At 32.1% G+C, this 14,879-nt stretch overlaps 2 protein-coding genes across 2 annotated transcripts; one reads left to right on the plus strand and one right to left on the minus strand.

The window, feature by feature from the left end:
* The first annotated feature begins 2,572 nt into the window (after positions 1-2,572).
* On the plus strand, positions 2,573-4,597 carry LOC145122830 (oligomeric golgi complex subunit-like protein). Its single transcript, XM_079058398.1, has one exon. The coding sequence runs from the start codon at positions 2,806-2,808 to the stop codon at positions 4,174-4,176; it is 1,371 nt and encodes a 456-aa protein (XP_078914524.1). The 5' UTR covers positions 2,573-2,805; the 3' UTR covers positions 4,177-4,597.
* A 2,339-nt stretch (positions 4,598-6,936) lies between these two features.
* Positions 6,937-8,552, minus strand: LOC145118680 (RNA-binding (RRM/RBD/RNP motifs) family protein). Its single transcript, XM_079054372.1, has 4 exons — positions 8,040-8,552; positions 7,677-7,778; positions 7,288-7,593; positions 6,937-7,196 (listed from the first exon to the last, which is right to left on the minus strand). Exons 1-4 carry the CDS (start codon positions 8,463-8,465, stop codon positions 7,134-7,136), a joined length of 897 nt encoding a protein of 298 aa, XP_078910498.1. The 5' UTR covers positions 8,466-8,552; the 3' UTR covers positions 6,937-7,133.
* Positions 8,553-14,879: the final 6,327 nt, after the last annotated feature.

Consider the following 14,879-nt stretch of genomic DNA (forward strand, 5'->3'; position numbering starts at 1 on the left):
CAGATGGTCTCATTAAGCGAACGAACTCATGAGTTCTTCTCTATAAATCCATGCGAACCTTCTAGGCATCTAAAAACTAATTTTATGGGTTTCTATTAAATGTTTAACTAAAATAGTTCAAATTTTAGAGAACATATAGGAATCATTGTGATTGGTTTTGAAACTACCGGTTTTGGTTTTGGTTTTGGTTATGGGACACGTTTTGTGAAATTTGGTTTGAAAAAACTTTTTTTTATTGATAGATAACATGACAACCAAATGCCAAAACAAAAAGATTAGACATTCTTTTTAGTTAGATCGGAAAAAATGTTTATGTTTACATCAAAAAATAAGTAGTATCTATTTGCAAATATAACTAATAGAAATGAAATAATAACAAAAAATGACTAGCTATTTTTGAAAAATGACCATCAATAATTTGGAATTTATTATAAACTAGTTTTATGTCATATTAAAAATATTTTTTTCTAAAGAAAAAAGAATTACATTTTGGATTCAAATTCTAGATTCCGGATAAAAATATATAAATATTTACAAACTTCACAAAATATGTCTGAAAATTCGATAAACAAATTTAGAATTTCGAAAATATGCATCATTTTTACTAAAGTATAGGGATGAATAGTTACTACCAAATTCTGATCCCGTATCGGTACCGTACCGGAACTGATACCGAACCGTACCGAATTTAATTATATGAGATGGTACTCGATACATTAAAATCATGAAATTCGAGATTTAGTACCATCGGTATGGTGAAAGTACCGAAAACCGGTACCATTGCCAGTACTGATACAGGTAATGCAAATTCAGTTTGGTATTCGAGATTGACTTTCGATCAAATTCGGTTTTCGGAAAAATTGGGAACGGTATCGGTTCCCTCCCACACTCATCCCTACTAAAATCTACAAAAATAGAAAAAGAAAAATAGCGTATGAGAAATAGATGCAATAGGAAAACATAAAATATGACATTTGACCGAAAAAAAAAATACAGTTAAATTAGAAATTCCAAATTCTAAATTTTTTTTTCTGCAAATAAAAAAATACCTATTATACACTTCATCAAATCTAGAATAGTCATTTTTCACTTTTTGACAAATATCTAAATATAAGTTCATTTCGCAATATTTTTCTAAAGTTAGGTAATTTTACCTACTACAAAACATTCCTATTTTTATCCCATTCAACAAATCTTTTGTTGAAATGTGAGATATAATTTGGGAGTTAGGGTATTGCATGATATTATTTTTTAAGATCTAAAATTTTAAAATATTTAAATTTTAAGAGGTTTTGAATTTTTAAATATCTGAATTTTTAAAGAGAAATTAAATATTTTCCTACATTTTCTTCCTACCAATCGTCATACTCATTAAAATATCATTAAATTTCATTAAATTAGCTTTAAATATTATACATGTCAACATTTAATTGGATATGATGATATGTAGGAAAAAAAGTAGAAAAATATTTAATTTCTCATTTTTAAAATATTATTTGTTTGAACTTGTGAATTGTTAAGTTTAATGATAAAAATGATCATTTAACTTTTATGTATTACTAAATTAAATATTTCTGTTTTATAAAATAACCTAACCAACTTTTTGAATAATTATAAAAGGAAAATTAAAACATCATACAAAATCTAAACTAAACATAAATCCAAATTAAACACAAATCCAAATCAAACATAAATATTTCCAAATCCACGATAACATGCTAAACATTTCAATAATACCAAACATTCCAACTAATCTCAAAAAAACCATTACACCAACATTATCTCAAAAAATCATCCCAACAACATCATAAATTTAGATCAAGAATTGTAAAGCAAAAAACATTGTCCAAAGCGAGAGACAAATAAAAAACGATTCAACAAACATAATAACCGTTCTAGTGAAAATAATCGAGTTTTAAGGCAATAAAAAAACCTTACCAAGAGGTTGTCTTTGTTGACGACTTTGAGGGAGCTAGAGGGCGGCGATGGTGGAAGTGGCTACGCTGGCAGAGGCGGTGGTCAACTGATGACGAAGGGTTGCAAATCGAGGAGGCAGTGGGAGGGAGCAAGTGGTGTCGTGTGAAGTAGAAAAAGAAAAGGGAAAGTCGGCGTCGGAATATTACAGCAAAAAAGAAGGAAACAAATTTTTTTTTTCAATTCCGACGCGCCTCTTTTTTTTTTCATTTGAACAATGTACTTTACCTTCCAACTTCAGATGACCATAAATTCTTCATATGTACTTGAATTTTGATGATCTTTATAATTTATGTCTATGAATTCGTATTCGAGTCAATGACAACTTTCTTTTATATTACTTTGGTTGAAAACTATTAAATTTTAACTTTTAATGTCATAAACAAAATTTTAAATGTTTTAGAACATGTGGATGCATCCTTTGTTATGTTAGATTAGATTGGAAATGATATGTATTTGTTATCACAAATGTTTTGAATTTTTTAGAACTCATAGACAATCAACCAATGGATGAAGATATATTTTTCATGTGTCAAACTTATAATTACATTGTTTTATAAAATCTTACGGTTACTATTCGATTAAAGGATCCCGATTTTACAAATACTAAAACGATCCAAATAGCTATCTCAATTTTGACAACATTCGCCTGATGATTTTGAGAGCGAAAATTGTTAAGTGGAAGTGATGAACATGAAGGTTTGAAGCCCCAAAACTTGTCTTCAATTCAATTCTAGGGTTCTAAGGCAGAATCACAGTTGTTGAAATCTTTACTTTTCTAGCATCTAACAATCAAATTTCTGAATAATCGAGAGCAAATTTTACCTAGTGATGCCGTCTTTTTTCTCTCATTTCAACAAGATCATCAATTGTTCTGTTAGAACCCTAAAATCTGTGGAATCCTTCCACTCCTCTTCAACCCTTCTCTTGAACCATAATCAACAAGCAACTGGGGTTCCATCTCCATCTCGAATCCAGAAACTTATAGCTTCCCAATCAGACCCACTTGTAGCTAAAGAGATTTTCGATTTAGCTTCAAATGCACATCCAGGTTTCCGCCATTCCTACGCAACTTACCAGACCCTCATCCTTAAACTCGGTCGTTGTCGCCATTTCACCCTCATGAATTCCCTTCTATCCCGCCTTAAATCTGATCGTGGCTACACGATTACTCCTTCCCTTTTCACGCATATCATTCGCATATACGGCGACGCAAATTTACCAGATAAAGCGCTCAAAACGTTCTACACAATCCTCGAGTTCAACATTAAGCCACACACGAAGCAACTGAATGTAATCCTCGAAATTTTAGTTTCGCAGAGGACCCATCTTCGCCCTGCGTTTGATCTATTCAAGTCTGCTCATCGGTATGATGTTTCTCCCAATGTCGAATCCTATAACATCTTGATGCGTGCCTTTTGTTCTAACAACGATCTTAGCATTGCCTACAACCTGTTCAATCAAATGCCAAAGAGAGATATTGTTCCAAATGTTGAGTCTTACAGGATTCTAATGCAGGGTTTGTGTAGAAAGAGTCAAGTGAATAGAGCTGTGGAGTTATTAGATGACATGTGGAACAAAGGGTTTGTACCCGATTCTCTAACTTACACCACTGTGTTAAACAGTTTGTGTAGAAAGAAGAAGCTTAGGGAGGCATATAAGCTTCTATGTAGGATGAAAGTGAAAGGATGCAACCCTGATATCGTCCATTACAATACTGTTATTTTAGGGTTCTGTAGGGAAAACCGTGCACATGATGCATGTAAGGTGCTCGAGGATATGCCTGCAAATGGTTGCTTGCCGAATTTGGTGTCTTATAGGACTTTAGTTGGTGGTTTATGTAATCAAGGTTTGTATAATGAGGCTAAAAGCTATTTGGATTTGATGACTTCAAAGGGGTTTTCTCCTCATGTATCGGTTTTGCATGTTTTGATTAATGGGTTATGTAATGTTGGGAAGATTGAGGATGCGTGTTGTGTTTTGGAGGGGATGTTGAAGAGTGGTGAAGCTCCACATTTTGAAACATGGATGGATGTTGTTAATAGGGTTTGTGAGGTGGAGAGTGAAAGATTAGACAAAGTATTGAAGGTTGAAATCCAGCCGAATACAAGAATAGTGGATGCGGGTGTTGATTTACAAAAATACTTACTTAGGAAGGCTCGGGTAAATGAAAATTTTAAATTAGGAACGGGAAAGGTTTGAGTGGTATTCAATTTAAAGAATCTATTGAGACGTCTCACATAGGCCAATATTTCAGACAGGACATGACAAGACACAACAACACATGAGCATGTGTATTGTGTTTGACATGCATTGGATTGATACGCTTGTTAATGGGACGAAAATTGATTTTTTTTGTCCACCCAAATAGACAAGAGGAACAAAGTGTTGGTAAAGACATCTCCAAACAAACTATTTGTGATGGTGTATATCTCTTTTCTTTGATGAAAAGATATATTTATATGAGAAAATTGCAAAAATGTCTCTGTGGTATGTATTCTTTCCGGTTTTAGTCCAAACCTTAACTTTTTTGGGTTGATCTCATTTTGAGCGCAAGTTTTGATCCCTGTCCAAACTAAAAAAACTATTATATCTTTAATGAATTTATTTTTCATTTTTTTTACTTTTTAAAATTATTTTATTATTATTAAATATAAAAATAGGCCGACGTACTTCTCTCTCTCTCTCTCTCTCTCTCTCTCTCTCTCTCTTAAATACATAACACCCTCACATCTTCCTCGGGGTGGCAAATCGGGTCATCGTGTCGTGTTTTTGTCTGACACGACACGACAATGTTTTATGTAACACGAATACGACACGATCTCGGGTTTTTTTTAACTGGCACGAAAACGAACCCAAAAAAAAACGACAAACACAACACCACACGACAAAGATAACATGAAATAACAATTAATGTATTTAATTAATATTTATTCATACATAACACGAAAAACACGACAAAAAAATGTCAATTTCGTGTCAAATTTTGAACACGAACACGACACGACGTCGTGTTTTTTACACTTGACACGAACACGAATTCGAATTTCAGTTTCGTTTCATGTCGTGTATTTTTGTTGTGTCGTGTCATCAATAGCCACCCCTACATCTTCATTCTCCCCGTCCCAATATCTCCTTCCACCTACATTCAAATGGCGTCACTCTCCATGATCAATTCCAACTCTCATATGGAAAAACTCACCTTCGATATGTTCTCCATTCTCGAAAACAATTTCTTATTCAGTTACGACAAGAAAGCAAATCCCTCACCGGGAAAATCAGAATTCTCTCCATTGATGGAGGTGGAGCCACCGACGGTATCTTAGTCGCCAAATCAATTCTCCATCTAGAATCATCCCTCCCTCCATCGTAAAACTGGAAACCAGATGCCCACATTGCAGATTTCTTCAATGTTGTTGCAGGATCAAGAATCGGTGGTGTTCTAGCCACTTAACTTTTCACTAAAGGAAAAAATGATCGGTCGCCGATGAAGCACTTAAGTTTGTGATGGAGAATGGACGTGGACTTTGTCAGTCTTCTCCACCGAATTTGTCAAGTAAGGTAACTTCAAGTAGTATGTTAGCTCAACACATTGAAGTCTGCACCGGACTCTTCACCCACCACCCACCTTGACCACATATACTCTTTTTTCTTTTCGTTTTGATCTCCAACATAAAATAGAATAGACGTAACTTTTGATATGTCGGGAGTTTGGAGCCCCACTTTATATCGCCTAAAAGCTCGCTCTCTTCTGAAGCTCCTAATAAATATTATTAGCCCAAGGTGGTTTGCACACCCATCTTCATGAATAACATCTATTTAGGCCTTCAATTTTAAGCTTCCCACAGTGTCAACTTATTTCCTTTATTTTATTCTATTTCAATAACAGGATATATATTCTCCTTAATATTATGTTTTTCCGTTATTTATTTAGGAGCTTAATTAGAGGAAAATTATGCCGGTTTAAGTTTTATAAATTTGACAATACTTGCTACATTTCGCTGTCTGTATAAATGGATTTTGTAAGCCTATTGAATTCAATAATATAATCACTTTTCAATATTCATTTATTCTTGCTTTTGTATTGTGTGTCACGATCGGCTTACTCGACGATAACATGGTTGAAGAGTTTTTGGATGAGATCAGTGGCGATTCCAACATTTCTTTTTGTTGGGGGCACTTGTTGAATTTCTTCAAAAACATAAAGGGGTTTCAAGGAAAAATTAAAATAACTAGATTATTTATATGCAAACTTTTTTTTAGCCAATTGGGGCATGTCCCCCCACTCCCAAAGCATTAGATCCGCGATGAAATAGTCGAAATTTTTTTTATTTTTTTTTTAATCATAAACTATCATCTTTTTCCCAACTAAACTTTGATTGTATGCCCATATGGTTTATTGATTCGCCATAGTTGCTTAACCTTGATTCAAACTAAAATTCAGCACATTGCAATATAAATTTAAGTGGTTTCTCAATGTGGTATTTCCATCTTAAAGAAGTTATGGCATTTCTTGCATCGAGCTTTCTTTGGGCCGAAAGACATTTCAAACAAGTCGGTAATTTTGTCAAAATTTAAGGTTCTATGTTGTAGGATTAACTTTGACAACCATTTATAATTGTTTGATGAAGCTACAACTCTAATGGAGACCGCAATATGATGTCATTGCTTGCAAAGAGAAGTAAAGAAACTGTGTGTAGTAAGTGGGATCATGTTTTGAGAGAATAAACTATAAAGAGCGTTTTTGAGTGATGTTATGAAACCAACACATCTAATACCTATTTATACATCATATTTGAAACAAATTCACTAAATAATAACTAACACCTTGTCACCAATGTGGATATAATTCATCTAACATCATCATCAAAACTTTTCTAATAAGATATAATACATTCATAGCATAGCATAAGCACTTTTGAGATTATTTACTATTTGTAAAATATCCAAAATAAAATTCAATAAAACCAAGACATGCTTTATAGAAACAAAAATCAATTAATAGTGATTTACAAAACTGATAGCAAGTTATCAACAACTCAAATAATATGAAAAATACGTACATGTATCATGTATGTAAACATTTTGTCAAAAATAAGCTTAATTCATGTAATAATAACTCACCATCATCATCATCATCATCATGCATCAAACTCCAATCAAGGCTCTTGCTCAGGCCACTTTATAACTTCCCGGAGTTTCAATATTCTACCACTAAATTCCTACAATAAACAAAGAGAATACTAGCAATTAATTATAATCAATAAAACTGGATATAAATAAATAAATAAATAAAGGGGAAATAGACTAAACTGTGCCATTCAAAGACATTGCAGCTTCAAGTTCTTCAGGTGTTGAGAATGAAAGAAACCCATAAACACGATTCTTTCCACCTTTCCGATCATGCAACACTGTTGTACTAATCACATTACCAAATCGACTGAAATGATTTCTCAAATCCTCAGGTTTCACACTCCATGAAAGATTCCCAGCATAAACTTTGTAGGGCGACTCAAATACTAAGTTCTTTTGAGGTCGTGAACTCAGTGACTCGTTGCTTCCATATTTACTATTCATGTCAGATGAAAACCTCACTCGCATTTCACGTCCATCCACATCCTAATGATATGCAACTTATTCACTTCAAAATCGACAAAATTATCATGTAAAAAGTAAAAGATTTTTTGAAAAAGAAAACTCACAGATCCATCTAGTGCAGCAATGGCAGCTTTGGCTTCTTGGAGTGAGCTCATAGTCACATACCCACATCCCTTGCTTACCCCAGTCTCGGGATTTCTTGACACCTTAATAAACCCAAAAACAATTGGATCATTCCTGATTATTATCATCGTAGATGACATTTTTGAACGAAAAGGAACTAGAAACATATGAATGTAGTAAGAAGATTGAAAAGTAGTGTTGGAATTATATTGAGTTTTGTGGGACGAAGCAAGCATGATTTGTTTTGTAAATAATTGATATCATGTTTGGTTGAGGAATTTCGTCGAACAGGTGGAGGACTATGTTAAAGAGATTGAAGAAGGACTCAAGGAAGAAAGAAGTACCTCAACGGACTGAACTGTACCGAAGGTTTTGAACTGATTAAGCAGCTCAGGGATGTCACAGCTTCTGGGGAGATTACAAACGTATAATTCATATGGTTTAAAAGAGTTTCTGAAGTTGGAATCCTCTTGCAAGCTGTACCCATTTCCAGTAATGGCGGGTTCGGAAGAAAAATGTTGTTGTTCACCTTCAACAACTGCTGAAACAGTGAAAACGTCCCTACTGGTAGCCGGATTTTTGGGGCAGAGGGTAAAAGAGGAAGACGAAGAAGACAATTGGGAGTTCAGAAAGTATGTATCTTTCCTGTAAGTGCAGCGATTTGAAGAAATTAAAGAATCTGTGGGATTGGATTTGGATTTACAGAAGGATTGAGAGGAAGAAGACGGATGCGAATGTAATGAGGTTGAGGTTAAGCAATAAGTGGCCATGGATGGAAACTGGAAGAGCTTCACGCCTTCACCCAGCCAACCATGCGTTTGAGATTTTGTTAGAAGTTCTAGAAAGCAGAAAGATCAAAGATGGTACGTTTTTTGTTTTAATTTTAATGACTAAGGCCCAACTTTAAGCCCAACATTTTTCCATTGGGTTTTAATGGTCGGTTTAAGTGGGCCGTGGCCCGCGGGTCGTCCAAGACTGCATTTCCATGTCGACGACTTTATTGAATTAATTCATCATCATTTTCTTTTATAATTTTGTCTCATAGATCCAAATGGAATTTAATAGGTAGTATTTGGAACTTTGGGACTAAATTTTAAGTGGTGTTTGGGACTAAATTTTATAGTCTTCGCATAATATATTTGTGTGTGTGTTTTCAATATGGAATTTCACAATTCCTTAAAGAATTTATCATATTTCTTGCATTGACAATTTCTTCTGACGAAATTTCACACAAGTCCAGATATTGTCATATTTGCGTGTTTCATTTTGAAGTCATTACGTGTTTCAAAAATGGTCCTTTCCAACTTTTTTTTTTTTTACCATAATTCCGAACCCTGTATGTTTTATAAAAAAAAAAAAAGCAAATAGTTGTTAATATAAAGATGCAAATATGAATCGAGATTGGTTTTGAGAACAATATGTTCTTTCATACATTTCAACAACATTCCTTACACTACTTTGACAATTGAAGTGATGGTTGTTAAAGCTCCCTTGATGAAAAATATTGCGAATGGCCAATATCATATGCCATTTTTTTATTGTAAAAAAATCGAGATTTTCAATATAAAACATAATGAGAATACCTCAAAATTAGAGCTAAAAGCATCAACATATTTCGCAGAGAGGTAAACAAAACAAGATAGTGTTATTGCAAAAATAATCGATTTTTTGAAATTAGAGAGTATTTTGAATGGTGTAATGAAGTCAACACAACAAACACCAATTTATAAACACATGGAACCATTTTTGTAATATTTAAATTTTTACGAACATATAGACCATTCCATATTCCATGTTATTGCATATAGATCATTTCTATAATTTTATTATTATAATTTTTGTTTCCTGCTATTACATAATGTCATTTTTTTTTTTTGTAATTTTACCATTAAATATGACCATCTTTGTAATTTTGCAAATTAAAAAAACTGATGTTTTAATGTGACCTAAGAAACAATAAAAAGACATGGTATATTTTAAATTAAAATGTCTACATAACAAGAAGTCACCAATAAGGCTATGTTATATGTCATACCTCATCACTCCATATTAGCGTGTCATTTTAAAGGTGCATCAATTTTCCCTTTCTATTACTCTCAGAGTGGTCTTGGCAAACCATTCGGATACCTCGGCATTCCGAGCTCGGCTCGGCAACTTGGTGGAAATGTGTCGGTGAGAGATAGTGTATGGTTTGGGGAAAATAGATAGGAAGAAGGGATTTGTTTTTGATTACCGGGGCTGTAGTCAACAAAAATGGAAGAAACTCGTATTCCAAATTTAGGGAGAGATAACAAGTTTTTCAAGATTTGACATAAAGGACCCTAGGGTTAGGTCAACTAACAAAACATACCCCCCTCCCCCCCCCCCCCCCCCCCCTAAATTCCCTCTATAAAAATAGTTTTGTGAAATTACAAAATCAACCCTTAACTTATAAATCATAATTATTATTCTAGTTAAATGAAATTTTAGTTTTTTTTTTAAAAAAGTATTTGAAATGTTTATTTTTTATATTAATTATTAAAAAAAATGGTATGCCAAATGTGACAACCAACGTCATGTAAATGACAAAAACTAGAGAGTGTGACAAATCTTAGATGACGTTGATGTGGACCATGACAAGTGTGACACCACACCCACGAGTCTTATCACCACTTTCTATCACTTCAAAATTGTTAAGTTTTAATACATATAATATATAAAACAAATTTAAATACAAGATTAATTAAAATTAAAGATGTTTTATTTATTCATAAAAAAATTATAAATATTAATCTCTAACTAACTTTTTTATAGCCACTGTCGATTAAAGGTGTGAAGTAAGTTGGTAAAGTAAGCTATGGTGAAAGGAATACAATGGAATCTATATCTATACTAATAAATAAAACCCATTTTTTGTCACATGTCATGTCCTCATTGATTTTTGGACACATGGCATTTTAATAGATTTTTAGAATTTATTTATTTCCAAATGTAATTTTCTGATTTGTTCACATACTCACAACTTATTTCGGTTACAATATTGCAAGAAATAAATGCTTCGATGAAAAAGAATTGATATATTTGTAATGTAATAAATGCCATAATTAATGACAACTCTAAAATTGATTTCTTTCTGATGTAATTTCCTAAATATACGATTTCTCATATACTATCACGACATATGTAACCTATCATCCTTGTCGACTGCAACATCTAAAGAAGTTCAGCAAAGACGTCTGTCATTGTTATTCTTCTTCATCTCATTTTGCATACAAGTATGCATCTGTATCTGTGAGGATCACTTCATCTAAACAAATTCATCCTTTAAATAAAAAGTGATGATGGTTCTATGGTGGATCGAAAAGCAGGGACCTTTTGGTATACATTCGGTTTTGGAAAATATTAGAAAATTGTTACATTTGCCAAAATAAATTTGATTGTGTATTTTTTTTGTTCAAGATAAAACATAATAGTTATAGTTTATTGGAATCAGTAAATATGTTTCAAATTGTTTATTGGTGTTTTATGATTTTGCAGTTCTTAAATAACATAATTATTTAATATTTATGTAAACCTCAAATTACTCCAATTGTATAATCGACTTACCACATTTCCCCTTCCATTTCTAAAAACACCCACAAATATTTTTCCATGTTCGACATTTCATTACTATTGTAATTTTTTTATTATGTTACATTGCAAATTCAATTGTTCAATGGAATTGCCCTATTTACCCATGCCTACCCCTGCCGCTGTTGTTGTTTTTGTTTGTGAATTTGTGTAATGTAGCATCATAATTCATATTTCGTTTTTACACCATAATAGCATCATATTTACCTTTTTATCCCTTAATGGCATCATAGTTTCATTTGTATCACATAATGTATTATGTATTTGTATCACATAATGTATTATGTGATACAAATGAAAGTATGATGCTATTAAGGGATAAAAATGCAAATATTCATTTCTTGTAATAACCCCGTGTAGTACATGGGTCTCACACCTAGTCATACTAATAAAAGAGTGGTGATGAGTTGTTTAGTGCAAAAAGGTTATCAGATCTTGTCGTGGTTGAATTTTGTGGAATGAATTTCGTTTGGTGTTAGGTTGTTGAAGTTTGGATACATATTGTGAAAGTAAGAAAATTGGAAGTAAGAGGTTGTTTGTTATCTTAGAAAAAACTGTTAAGACCATTTTTACTACGCGACACAGCACACGTACAACACGTACCTTCTCGCAACAGTTTGATTTTTGGAAGTCTTCAGACTATAAAACGTCTGTGCGTGTTTTGCGTGACGCAACATTTGACTTGTCTCTTCAACTTTCATTTTTTCCAAATGATTTTTCTTAGAAATTTGGTATAACTTGATTTTTTTTAAAAAACTTTGATTTGCAGATTTGGATACAATTTCCTCTTATAGTTTCTACAATTTTTTATAATTTGATTAAAAAAAAACTTTGATTTTTAAATTTTTTTTACCCTTTCGTTTAATAATATTTTCAGTTTCGGATGCATCTTTTTTAACATGTATGATTCTTTTACAAATCTTCTATACATTGTTTGTAATATTTTCTTAATTTTTTTATAATTTTTTTATGTTCTTTAAAATTAGTTTTTTCTAGTAAATAACTGATAGCTTTTTCTTATATATTTTTTAGATTTGTTTTTAGAAATTTTATACTTTTGTTTTTTTTATATTTTTTTTAGTATTCTTTCAATGTTTTAAGACTATAATTATTAAAATATCAATGTTGAGAACTATTTTCAGTTTGTAAAATCAGTTTATTGCAGCAGTCTGCAGATATTAAAAAACAAACAAACTTCTTATTACAGGTTGCAGTCGTTCGGTCCACCTTTTCTGCTGTAGATGGTTGCAGAGGTGGTCCGCACACTTCATGAATTTTTGCTTCGGAAAAACAAACAACACCTAAGTTTAAGAGAGAAAAATATAGAAGTTTGATGAATTGTAAATAAAATTGGTTGATTGTATTGATATTTATATAATTGATTTTAGAGAAAAAAGATAGTCTGGTGTTAGTGGGTTCACGGGTCACCACACCACAGGGGCACCTCGCATGTGGGGTTGATGTCCACGTCTAAGAAGAGTTTCCACCTCAACATCATGTCGATGGTGTGAGAAGCATACCGAGTAGCTTGATCCGCAATCTTAAAGAACAACTGATTAGATGATTCATTAAGATGCTTCATTTTTACGCTAAATTATATTTCTTGTTTAATAAAGATTTATAGAAATAGAAGTTCTTGAATTATAAAGTTTCCTTAAATAAAAGTTTTTTGGGAAATGGGATGTTCTTCCCAAAAGAAATAGACATTGCATTGCTTTTGAGATGTTGATTCTAAAAAAAAAACACTCTTTTTTTTAGGTAAAGTTTGTGACATTTTTTATCTAAAGATAAATGAAATGAAAGACATTTGCTTAAGAGGCATTGATTCTTTAAAAAAACATAACCTATTTTTTTAGGGAACCAACTTAATCCATTTTCATAGTTGAAGCACAAATAAAAATCAAAGTATTAAAAATATGTTTTCATTCAACAGCCACAATTGAAAAATCACTATTCCAATCTATCCAAATTTAAGATGATAGTTTTCAACATCCCTACTATAATGCATATATTTATTATAAAAATAAAAATAAATATCTAATACGTTTTCAGTAATCAAACTAATTGATTAGGTTGATCCAAGATTATCAAGATCGAGATCTTTCATATGATCGTTTTTTGCTTTGCAAGATCGTGATCGTAAGACCGAAACGGATCGTAAGATCCTACCAAAAGCATTTTAATTCATAAAAAATATATTTTCACTCATCTGTTAACCAATCAGTTAACAATAATTTATTTAAAACATAAAAAAGACATATCAAATACATCATTTAGTGATAAACAATTCAAAATTGGTAGTCTACATAGTTAGCCCATGAAAAATATTACAATTTTGTTTTAAAAAAATAATCACGATCCTACGATCTTACGATCAATTTTACGATCTTACGATCCTACCACGATCTTACCGAAAAACGATCCCAGTAACATCGGGATCGATTACCAAGTTAGGATCGTAGGATCGTACAGTCCTACGATCAGGATCGCGATTTTGACAACAATTGGTTGATCGATGTAAAATTTTATATGTTTCTTAACTTTGTAAATAATTAATATAAGTTACCTGATTATTTAAGAATATAACATTTAATATGAATCACATTAGTTCGACAGACTGAAACTTCTAATTATTTAAACACACTTTTGGCGGATGTCCAATTCATATGGAATCGAATTAACCAAATGATTAAATTGGGGTTTCACCACATTACATATTAAAAGTATGTTTGATTGTAGCTTAACAAAATTATCGCCAAAGAAAACACATTAAAGAACAGACACAACTATAAGAGCCAAGCCTCATAATATTAATGTTGTATTGGGGAGATAACACGTATGTCATTTGTGACTATTTCGATGAATTATTTCTGATTATATGAAATATGAGCCCACAACCATGAATATGTAAGGGCGTCCCGTGAATTTTGAGGGCCTTATACGAAAAATAAAAATGGGCCACTAAGTATAATTTTTTCTTACAAATAAGATTTGCTAATAACATGGTAAATCTATAAATGTTATAAAAACAATCGAAACAAAGGAACGATGGGTTATTCATTTTGAACTTTGAACATGCTACGAGAATTGTTTACATAATAATAATATACAATGATCTAAATGTGTATTTGGAGACTTGAGGGAGGTGATTTGTAAATTCAGGCAATTACAAATGAAAAATCAATATTTAAGGGACCATTAATGAATCTTCAAATTGAAAAGAAAATGAGGAATAAAACCTTCTAAAAAGTGGGACTAGTTAAAAAATATAATAATTGGAAGTTATACACGGATCAGTAGAGAGAAACTGGATTCAGTACACGCTTTCCAGCCATCTTAACTAGAAGTTGTTTTTGTTTTTTGTTTGCATAAACTAATATATATTTTATATTAACTAGTTAAATTAGTTTAGAATCGGACCCTGTGCGGTCGCACCTCTCGCATCCTCTTAGGACTACCCCTGTGAATATGGGGTAAAGAAAAAAGTATATACAAAATATAAACCGAAAGCAAAAGTGGGTTAAGAATAAAAATGTGTATATTGTAGAGAAAACACAAACATATGAAATAAAACA

The sequence above is a fragment of the Lactuca virosa genome, chromosome 6 (genome assembly GCF_052849685.1).
Source record: "Lactuca virosa cultivar CGN04683 chromosome 6, Lactuca_virosa_CGN04683_v6, whole genome shotgun sequence".
NCBI lineage: Eukaryota > Viridiplantae > Streptophyta > Magnoliopsida > Asterales > Asteraceae > Lactuca > Lactuca virosa.

Excerpts from the sequence above, each read along its gene's own strand:
- LOC145122830 (XM_079058398.1), top strand. The coding sequence starts at position 2,806 with ATGCCGTCTTTTTTCTCTCATTTCAACAAGATCATCAATTGTTCTGTT.
- LOC145118680 (XM_079054372.1), bottom strand. The coding sequence starts at position 8,465 with ATGGCCACTTATTGCTTAACCTCAACCTCATTACATTCGCATCCGTCT. Across the intron at positions 7,779-8,039 it reads GTACAGTTCAGTCCGTTGAG|GTGTCAAGAAATCCCGAGAC; the intron begins GTACTTCTTTCT and ends GGGTTTATTAAG. Across the intron at positions 7,197-7,287 it reads CAATGTCTTTGAATGGCACA|GAATTTAGTGGTAGAATATT; the intron begins GTTTAGTCTATT and ends TGTTTATTGTAG.